The sequence below is a fragment of the Poecile atricapillus genome, chromosome Z (assembly GCF_030490865.1).
Source record: "Poecile atricapillus isolate bPoeAtr1 chromosome Z, bPoeAtr1.hap1, whole genome shotgun sequence".
In the NCBI taxonomy this organism is placed as follows: Eukaryota; Metazoa; Chordata; class Aves; order Passeriformes; family Paridae; genus Poecile; species Poecile atricapillus.
Window position 1 is genome coordinate 20,769,050 of NC_081289.1, and position 11,214 is coordinate 20,780,263.

The following is an 11,214-nucleotide window of genomic DNA, read 5'->3' on the forward strand; positions in this document are numbered from 1 at the left end:
GTCCTCCTACAAATAATTCCATCCATAAGAATTTATCTGCACAGTGAAGAATCCAAATAGCTGCTATTTTATTCTCAATTTTTCCAGCTCTCTCAAAACTAAAAGCATAAAATCTCAAAATACATTTTCATAAACCCCTAAGTCCACTAAATCATTAGAAATGTAATTTCTGATTGTGAGAAGTGCAAGTAGGAGCTGTAAGTATTCACTCAATTCAGCATACTTGGCTTCATAAAGCATATTAAGTCTTGCACCTGCATTTGGAAGATGTAAAATACTTATTTCTGCTTTCGGAAATATCTAGAAAGCTATTTAACATCATATAAACATTTAAGTTTTAGATGTGGCCTCCAAGGCTGATACTATTTAGGAATGAAGGAAAGTACTGGGGAATATTTCTGAAGTATCTTACCTAAGTCACGTAGATGTTTTTACTGAATATGTGATCCAACATAAGTCGGCACTCTGTTCTTCAAGGGCTGAGTTTTATTTCCAAATAGAAAACAGTACAACCATTCTAAATTGTTAGTGCAATTTCACACATTAATAGCATGTTTCAATGATGGCTTTGGCTCGTTAAAAAAATACATCAAAACCGTCATTTGAGTGTTATTTTAGAAAAAAATCTGAAAAAATCTCTTTCAGGTTTCTAGACATGTCTTCACCTGACTGCTCTGCTTAAACTTCATACATGGTAAATATCAGCAGTAAATTCTAAAGAATCATAAGAATACATCAGTACAGAAATTATATTCAGTTTTGTTTCTGAGTTTCTAATACTCCCAGGAGTTAAGAAGATTATACCTTCAAGTGACACCGTCTGCTTGGAATCCAGTCAATTCAAAAAGAAAGAAACTGGCTTTACTTTCATTTCACATTCCTCAGCTTTCCTAATCTTTCTGACAAATTTTACAGTTTTAAGAATGTGGTTGTGGTAGAAGCAGCAAAGTAACAACTCACAGAGGCAAACAAAGTAAACAGACTAATACAATTTATTTTCTTGAAACTTCCTTGCTTGTTTTAATATTGGATAAAATATTTCTCGAGAAAACTTTGATTACCACACTGATAAGCACTTACGTAATTTTTTTAACAAGTTACTATAAAAAGCACATGTACTCTGAAAAGACAAAGAAAAATGATATTTTTTAGTTCTTTCAGAATGGAACAGATTACATTTACTAAAAATTGCATGTCAATGGCTGGAAGCCCAAATCTGTTTCATCTTTCACCATAAGCACAGGAAGTAAGGTCACTGACAGATTTTAATTGAAAACATCTTCAAACCAGACTTCTGCTCTAGATCAGGATTTTGTTCTGTGACGTGCAATTTCTATCCTAATATATCACACAATTAGTCCCAATTAAGCAGCAGCTTCAGTTTTAAATACAGCCACCACTGGAGAAGTTACCCAACCAGAATCCAGTGTAGCTGACAAACAACCGTCTGTCTCCCATTCAGAAAGTAACCTGATACTAGCCCAGAGGGGTCTGCTACATAAATGCTTGGAGCTTTGTCTCCAAGTAATGCTCAGCTGTATCGTTGTGGCTTTGTGGCTGAGCAGTGCTCACTGCAATCTGCATACATGAGGAGGAATTTATTTACAACAGAATTACCAGCCACAGGAAAAGGTGAGACAGGCTCAACATCTAATCAAGTTACACCCAACTAGAAGAATAAATGCTCTCCCCACCACCCTACTGCATCAAACAACTGCCTTTAAATGAGGAAAGAACTTTAGAGATTCTCCACAAACTAGTTCAATACACTACTAGCTGGGGAGCAAAAAAGGGAGATCCTTCTTCTCTTGTAAGAATTTATACCAGTTTAACTTCCTTATTCAGTATCAAAAGATTCAATAACAAATTCAGTCCAACAGGGTGTGAATTAAGAAAAAAAAAGGCTGAAAATAAAATCTGTAAATTGTATCAATAGTACTGAAGAAATAAGATCTTTACCTGTACTATCTACCTGTCATGTGCATATAGAATTCTCAAATTTATCCTACCAGACATCTGAAAGCTTTCTATTAAAACTGAGGCTGGGTACTTATTTAGATAACTCTCTTCTCCACAGCTCTAAGGCAAGCTCTAAAGCAAGCAGGGCAGCCACAAAAACCTCTCCAAATCTGGAACATAAAGAAGCCCTCCACTTACCACAAGACTTCATAACTCAGCCTTCCATTATCGATACCCTAATCAAATTTCACCCACTCTTACCACAGCTCCAGCCCCAGTGTCGTCCCTGCTGTTCCTTATTTCAGTATCCTCCTGACCAAAGTTTGTGTCACCCCTTGTTCTCACCCTGCCACACCATCCAATTTCAAACAGAGGGCACAAAGACAGCTCCACACTGCCTTAACTGTCCAGAAAAGCTTTGTCAGAACACACTGCAGAGCTGGGAACTGCACACACCTGAGCCGAGCCCAGCAAACTCACAGCTCTGACCTGGACAGTCCTGCTGATAGGATACCAGGTGAGAGACTCCATGTCTCTCAGCTACTGAAGAACCAAAGATTTGTCTTCTCCCTTTGACACAGACCCACAGCCAGCAGCACACAGAACATGGCAACTGAAGGATTTGGTCTGGTGCCATTTGTTTGCCCAGTCTCACAACTGTCTTGCATCCCCTTAGGACCTCTTGCTTGCACCATCACTCCCTTTGCTAAGGACGAGGGCAAATCCTACATCCAGCGCCAAGATGAAGAAGCTCCCAGCTTTTCCAACTAGACATTTCATAGAAACAGCAATGAAGTGTTTTGAGCACAATACTGCCTCTCTCTATCCCACCTCTGTGATATAAAAATGCTAGTAACAATTCAGTTGATGAATAAAGACATGCAGACTCACATCCATACCACTTGTAGCTGTTGTCACAGTGATAACCTGTGCAGCATTCTAAAATGCTTCACAAACTGAACTTGCATGGAGAGCAACTTACAAAGTTAGTGTGTTCATCCTGCCTGTTAGTACTATGGATAACAAAGGTACTAACCATTTTGCAAAGATTACAAAATGTTCTCTGAAACCTTAAAAAATGTTAATCCTAAAAATCAACCAACATAAAAAACACAGATCGTTTCTTCACTTGATCAGTACACCAAAGTTCTCAGTAATGAATAATATTGTTATTTATTATTTGTAGTATCTCACAAAAACAGAGCTGCAAAGTATTTCATATCACTGTTATCACATACCTCTTCTGTTAGATCATTATACAAGCTCATCTGTCAACTTCAGTGATACATTACACTATTGCCCCAAACCATGCAATTCACGGTTTCATTATCCCCACTGTTAAAAAAGATCAGCAATTAGAAAATCTGTCTCGTCCACTTGAATAAAGTCTTCTTTTCTTATTCAACATAAACACCTATTTATTACACTTTCCTTTATGTTTAATCTTTTATTTGTTTGAATAAAGTCCTGTGCACCTGGCATGTTTTCTAGATTAGATGGTCCCAACAGTTCTGCTAAGGCAACTGTCTCTAGTAGCCTGTCTCTTCCTTGAAGGACAAGGCCCTTTTTACTAGGCACATTCCAGCTGGAGCTCTTCTGCTACTGAAGAAAATAAATGAGATAAATACACAGGATATGCCCAAGTTCAAAACCAAAGTGCTCACGAGGTCCAGCACTACGGTGATCCTGTGGAATCCCATTCTGTCCACGATCCCTGATAAACACCAGCCCCCTTAATACAACACTACTGCATTGTCTAGTCCCCATCCTAGAGCTATGCAGGTTTTCAAGTCCTTCAGTATGACACTACTATGCATGTTTCTTACTGAAAAGCATGGATTTCAGGCCCTTGATTTACTGTGTTTCCACCATTTCTCTCTCCTCTTCCCCTTACTTGCGGGTGAATTTTAGCCCCTTATCTATTTCAAACCACAAGTCCTGACATGCTGTCTCGATCAGATGGCTAAAGCCAAATCAAAATTCTATACAGGATATTAATTCATAAAAGAGTAGCCTCTCTAAATCAGAGGGGAGAATGGAAAAGGACTAAAAGGATTAGAAAACAGTTTGCAGATTAAGAGCAAACAGGCAAGGGATGTAAACTGAAACTGCTAAAACTCAAAGTGAGCAAACATCAGTAACCATGATTTCTTTTAAAGAATATTTGATTTATAAAAAACCTCAACATCAAAATCCTACTGCAATTTGATACAGCATAGTGCATCTTCCTACCTCTAAAGCTAGTTAACTCACTTAAAAAGTCTTACTATGGTAAATACATCATGTTACACCACCATTGTTACTTTCTATTTGCTTACAACTAGCGTATTTCTTACACTTGTTTTCTGTAGAGTCAAGTTCTGCAGACTGGTTTATCATCTAATGCATCTTTACTGTTCTCCAGACAAAAGTTTGGTTTTCTGATCAACTCTTTTGCTCACTGTTATTGCATCTGGACATTCCTTAGGATCTTGAAAATCCAATGAGGAACTGCATCTGAGAAATCACATTTTACAAACGGTGAAACTAAGGAATAAGGTCAAATTCTGAGAGCCTAATTTGAAACATTAATCAGTATTTAGAATTTCAGACACAACATCTATTTAAGAACAGCTTCCCCTGACTTCTTTGGCAGCTGGAAGCACTCAGCATTTCTGCAACACAGATCCCAGAGGTCTGACATCCAGTAAATGTGGAACACACACAGCTAGTAACCACCTGTGGGAAGCTTGGTTTAAGCAACTTGAGCATCACTGAAACTGCAACAGCAACACAACTCAATTGTCTAGGACAGCATTTAATTACATTAACAGTGAAACCTTTACTCAAACTTCCCTGTCCTCCCTTCATGTCACACCTTCAGACATCTGCTACAAAAGGAGCAAAAGTCCTGCAGATAACTTCTTCATTTGCTATCCAGCTCCCCATTTTTCCCCCAGAGCAGGATCAGTCACTGAGCACAACGAAGATCTCTTCTGTAGGTAGGTGTGCGCACATGCAGATAGTTAGATGCAGGTGCCTCTACAGCTATAAATATTGTCTACATGAATACACACTTCGTGACCACATGAGCACAGCTGTACAACAGCTTACAGGTATAGAAGTTTAAAACTCTGTGGGTTAATAGGTTATTTTAATGTCAATATTTCCAACTTGCTGATTTTTTGCCTCTGCAGTTTTCATAAGCCGTTACAATTTCTGTGGAGGATTTTTTTCAGTTCTTAAAACAAACTTAGAAAAACACTTCTGTCACAAGGCTGATTCATGCACATTCATGAACTGCTCCAAGGAGCAGCAGCAGATTATCATGCTTCTGGCTAAGAGGGAAAAAGGACCAACACTGAAGCCCTGAATTCTGTGCCAGATTCTGAAGGAAGTGTCCCAGAGCAGCAGGCACACATTTTCCCATTCCTAAATTACAAGCTTGATGCTTTTGGTCACATCTCCTCCAGTCTTGTCCCAGTACCTTGTCTTCCCCACTTCTGATTCATCCTTTCAACACTATTTTTTTGACGCTTATTTTCCTTTTTTAAACCCAGTCCATCTGTGTTTCCCAGTGCAGTTATCCTACTACCAGACTGCATTGCTTGCTTCATCTAGGATTAATTTCTGCATTGCAGCTTCCCTCATCTATAGACCTATTTCACACTGTCCTGCATCCTACTCTTTGTGCCCTGCCAGTTCCAGTTTCTTTCATCTGACAAACCCTCTTGCAGTTTGTGCCTCTTCCCCTCCTACAACTTCCAGGTTTCTGGACATATCACATCAACAAGCAGAAGATTGACTGGAAAGATCCTCAGACCCTTACTCCAAACTAAACCTAAGTCCCATGTTGGCTACCTTCTAAAGCCATCTTTCTGTTTGCCCTCTTGGGCCTGATGCAATCAAAGACCACCACACAACAGTGCACCAGAAGACAGATGCCGAAGACACCCTAAAGAAAGTAAAGCATTACATAGCAGACACATATCTTTAAACACACAGCAGGCAGGTGTCCAGTTCTCAGTCCTGAAGCTCAATCCAGTCTCACTTCTAAAGCAGTTTACCTAGATTTTCACAGCAAAGTCCAATCTTTCACGTAACATTTTGGGCTATGGGAAGAGTGCTGAGTACATCTGCCCAGGCAACACACATACATCTGGTCAGTACTGACAGGTAGATGGGGTCCCACAAGAATAGGCCATATTCAAGCTTCAGCTGACAAAAAAAAAAAAAAGTCATCTTCTCTATCACAGCCATATCTATATAATTCAGTCATTACAAGATTTCAAAAAAGAAAAATCACTTTCAAAGCTGGAGTGGACAAAACATCCCCTTCAGAGCAGATACAATCCAGCAAAGTTTAACTGCATGCTCCAAAGCATAAGGGTATTAAAGTTGTTCAGAAAAGAAGCTGGCAGAACTCAAAGCAGAAGCCATTGTTTTCCTCTTGCCTCAAGATCAGAAGCAGCTGAACTCTTTTAACTAGTATTTTGCAAAGAAGAAAAAGCTTCAGCCCATAGCTAAATGCATACTTTACAAAATTTCTATTGAAATATTTAAGTTTGTTCTCAACTCCACTGCAAAGCAAAAATATTTCTTAGACACTTCTTATAACATCTTACAGCTTAAGTAAGATCTAGCACAATCAGGCCCATTTTCCAATATTTATTTGGGAATTTTACATGCCATTAATTACACTGAGGAATGAGTGATGTGAGTACTGATGGTCAATTTTATTTTTTTTTTCCCCTAATCTCACGTGTTAGGAAAAAAGTTAGACAACACTAATGCATTGCTCTTACAAAAGGTTTTCTCTTAGTCTTCTAAAACAGCTGTCTCCAGTAACATCAACAGCTGAAAACAGTACATATAGGGAGTATCAACCAAATTTGTTATTGAGCTCATGTGTGTTTGGCAATCACTGCAGAAAAGCATAGAAATTTACGACTTTTCAAGATAAATAGAAAGGCGTCATATCACGTAACTCCAGAGTGAAAAACTGCCCACACTTACAAGGACTCCATGAGAACAAGATTCTTATACATTAACCAAAGCAGAAATTGTCTGCATAAAAAAGTTTATTTAATGCTACTGTTTTACTAAACTATGGGATTCTAAGACAAGATTTAAAAGATAACCATTTCCTTGCAGCTTTTTTTCCTTATACTCAGGCTCCCAGGACACACTGAAATTAATAACTTTTACGCAATTAGCATTCATCATGCTGTATGCCACAACAGGCCAGGCTGGAGAGACACTGGTACTTAAAGACATCATCCATAATAACTCTTACACAACCAGTGTTATTCATACTGTCTGCCACAATGGGCAGAGCTGGAGACTCTCTGGTAGTTTAGGACATCAGCCACAAACAGATTTACTTTCAAATGAAGAAAAGCCATGTCTCCCACAGCTGAAGTGAGACTGTATTATTAAGAAGTCTTTTCTGCTTCCTTTCTCTCCCAAGCAACTCCCACACACGCACACGCATTCTGAACTGACAAGCAAGAACAGGGATGTCAGAACCCACCATTTACTTCAATCACCAGCTTCCCAAGACTTCTTGGAAAGGATTTGTGCTGCAGCAAGAGTCAGTGCTCTTTAATGTGCCCATTTCCTGAAATCTGTCACCTAAGGTAGGTCAAAACTGTTAAAGCCTGCTTTGCTGAAGTCATGCTGTATTTCAAGTCCCAGCCCTGTCTGAGAAGTCTGAGACCTTGCTTCACAAAAAGCATTCACAGACAGACACCACTGAACAAAAAGCTGCACTGTCCACTAGCTTTTTTAGCATTCTTACTTCTTGAAAGAACGTGCAAACAAAAAACACATTTCCTCTGGCAGGACTACAAGAGTAGCTTGTAGACACGAGGCTGACATAAATAAAGCTAGCACAGCATAGAAAGCAGTCATAAAGAGAATCCTCCAACCATATGGGTCTTCTGTAAAAATGAACTGGAAGCAAGCTTGACAAGCTCAACTGGCCACAAGAGACATGATGCCAACTCAAGTGTTTGCAACAGACTAATGCAATTAAGTTGAATAAACAATATCCTGCAACTGTCCCATAAGACAGCTACATCTGATTCCCTGCCTGACCTCCACAACTTGCCTTTGGTCCCCGAGTCTCTGAGGAGACTCACCGCAGTCTTTTCAGAGTCCACAACACAAAGTTCTCCTCCCTCTCATGAAAACACCACAGTGAGACAAGATAAATCCTGATTGTCGGTGCGCGAGTTGCACAGATTGTGCAATGGAACAGAAGCAAAAACACAGCCTGTGCTGAGCAGCAAGACATTCAAATAGCCTGACCAAGGCTCTGCATCACTGAGGTGCTCAAAAGCCAAACTACCTTTAGCACTCTGGCAGTCCAACCACATACTACGAGTTCAGCATCTGCTTAACTGGGGAAGCTGAAGCCCTGATTCAGCGACATGTGACTTTCGTGGGAGCTGGATAAAGCATTCCAAAACCCAAGCTGTTTAACTACAAAATTTTCTTAAGTATTGTCTTTGCTATATCAACTGCAAGTAAGCAGCCATTCCACTCTTACTGTATGTCTCTTCTGTGTAACTCAGAGCTGTAGGAGTTTGCTCTTGCTGTCCCCAGACTGGTAAAGACCATATGGCACTGAAAGGCAAATGAACTGCACCCTAGAGAGATTTACAGGAGTTGTAAATCTGTTGATCAGTTAACTGAATGCTGCCCAATTCGACAGCATTTGGTCAGTACACAGCTCTTCTGTTTCACACCACCCATTACACCATCCAAACACTTCAAGACTAAAGACAAGATTCTGATAAAGACTGTTTTCTAAACCTTATGGGCCCCAGACAGAAAAATCAGACTCCTGTCTTGCTTTTAAATAAAGCATTTCACCTTAAAAAAAAGTAATAAAACATCCCTGTTCTCTTCAACCTGCAAACTTTAAATCTCTGCAATCAATGGACCATTTCTGAGATGCCAATAAAAAAGCATCCTCTGAAGATCAAGTTTACTCTTAGTATCCTCAAGTTCACTGCACGTGATTCACATGCCCAGTGGAAACTGAAAACATAGAGGACTCTCAAATCAAAACAGCTTAAAGGTTCCTGCCCTAGACTGAGCAGGAAAGTCGCTTTGGGCAAGATCTGTTGTCTCTGAGTCCGCTTTTCCAGCAGCTCAAACATTGGCTGAGTTACATAATATTTCTACTGCTGTTTTTAAGTTATACAAGCATGCACAATAATCACACAAATGTTTACAGAAATTCACAGCCATGTTTAATTAAAAGCTACTATGTATCAGAAACAAACAAGAGCCTTCACTGACTTACTATTAAAGCACAGAAGAAACCCAGCCATTCTCAGATGCAGAAAAACACAAGTAAATTTCCAACTTAGGAACCTAGTGCTTTGCCTTCTACTTGTATGCAAAACCTAATCTATTTAAGAAAAATCACTCGAGTTTACTGTGAACTATCAATTTTCATATAGCCTGGAATGGAACATCTCTCACAGGCTACGATGGGAGCTGGAGGAGAGCATAACTTCCCTAAAAAGCTTACTAGTTACCTCCAAAACACAAACTATTTTCTGAAGGGGAATAAAGGATTATTATAAAGAGATAAGCATGTTTTATAACACCAAGGGTTCTTAAGCACCCAGCAATAATCACCACAATTCCTGTGTTTGAACAAAAGAGTCAACACAAGTTGGTCCGCTTCATGAAACAGGTTGCTGAAGGTTCTTATCACTTCTTGCCACTTATCAACAACTTTCTGATGTTGATTAAAATGTAGTATTTTATACCTGTTATCTACCAACAAGAAAACTTAATCACAGCAAAACTGTATCTTTCCATGAAATTATAGTTGTTAACGATTATAAGTATTAAAGATGAACCAAGAAGTGCTATGGGACCAGAACCAAATGAGATATTTTTGTGATTAAACTATATGCTTAACTACAGACTAATTTTGATACCGAGAGCCACAAGAGAAAAGACGAGAGGAAAAAAAGGGGTCACTGATTCATGGTTTTTCAGAAACACCTACTGAATACACCACCCTCTGAAGCCCGAACCGTTCTCTCCACACACAAGTCACACCACGGCGGTGCTCGGAAAGTCGTACTGAGCTTTTTGAGAGGCTCCCAATGCCTCCTCACTCGAAAGGTGAAGGAGAGCCAGGCTGCCCCGTACGTACCCCGCAGGTGCTACCGCAGCCCGACACGGGGCACCTCCAGACGCCCCGGGCGCTGAGGCCACAACGCGGGGTGACCCCTGCCAGGCACAGGACACCCTACAAGCCCGAAACGCCGGGTGCCCCCTTTGTTCCCGCACCGCTTCTCTGTTTCTCTTTCCCGGGTCGGGTCCCAGCCCCTGAGCCTGGGGGCTGCCGCGGCCCCGCACCGGAGCGTCCACGGTCTGGCTGCGAACAATGCGCGCCTTTTCTGGCGGAGCGCCGCGCCGGCCCCCGCCCGCCGGCACCGCCGCATTGTTACCGGCGCTGCCGCCCCCCGCACCGCCCCGCTCCCGGCACGGCCCCGGCCCCGCACACCTGCCCCCCGGGCCCTCTTTGTTCCCTTACCTGCGGCGGGAGAGCCCCGCAGCGCCGGCACGGCGAGCAGCAGCGGCAGCAGGGCGGGCAGCGCCGGCCGCCACCGCGACGCGGCCACCACGAAGCGTGTCATCCCCTCCATGGCACGGCACGGCCCGGCCCGGCGTCAAGTCATCGCGGCGGCCCCCGCGTCCCCCCCGCGGGGGGCTGGAAGGGCTGGGCGGGCTCGGCGGCTCCTCCCGGCCGCATCCACCGCCGGCTGGGCTGGGACGCCCGCGGACGGGAGGCCGCCGCAGCACCCACCCTTCCCCACGCCCACCCCGTGGGGAGCGTTCACGGGGGTAGCGCCGCGGCGCCTCCCAAGAGCGGCGGTGCGGGGGCGAGCGGTGCGGCTCGGCGCCCGGAGGGCAGGCGGAGGGGAGGTCCTCGCACCGCGGGGTAGCGGGGCTCCTCGGCGGGGCGGCTACGGCCCTTCACGTGTGAGAAGGCGGCCGTGGCGGCAGTCCGGACACGGCACCCGCTCGCTCCCCGCCCGCCGGCGACGCGCTGCCCCCGGCGGAACCCGGCGCGCGGCGGCGCGCACAGCCGGCCCGCCCGCCACCTGCGCGCTCCCGGCCGCGGCTGCGCGGGGGCGCGCCCGGCCCGCCCCCTCCGCCGGGGCTGTGGGGAGCGGAGGGGCGGGGCGGCTGCGGCTCCGCCCGGCGCCTCCCGCCCGCCGCGCCCCGGGACGGCGTCGG

The 11,214-nt window shown here is 43.4% G+C and overlaps 1 protein-coding gene across 1 annotated transcript in view; it reads right to left on the bottom strand.

The window, feature by feature from the left end:
* Positions 1 to 10,774, bottom strand: part of LOC131573494 (UPF0606 protein KIAA1549-like) — a 141,080-nt gene extending 130,306 nt beyond the window's left edge. The window contains exon 1 of the mRNA XM_058827499.1: positions 10,508 to 10,774. Within this exon, the coding sequence (XP_058683482.1) occupies positions 10,508 to 10,619 (112 nt within the window). The 5' untranslated portion in view covers positions 10,620 to 10,774. The remainder of the gene's footprint in view (positions 1 to 10,507) is intronic.
* Positions 10,775 to 11,214: the final 440 nt, after the last annotated feature.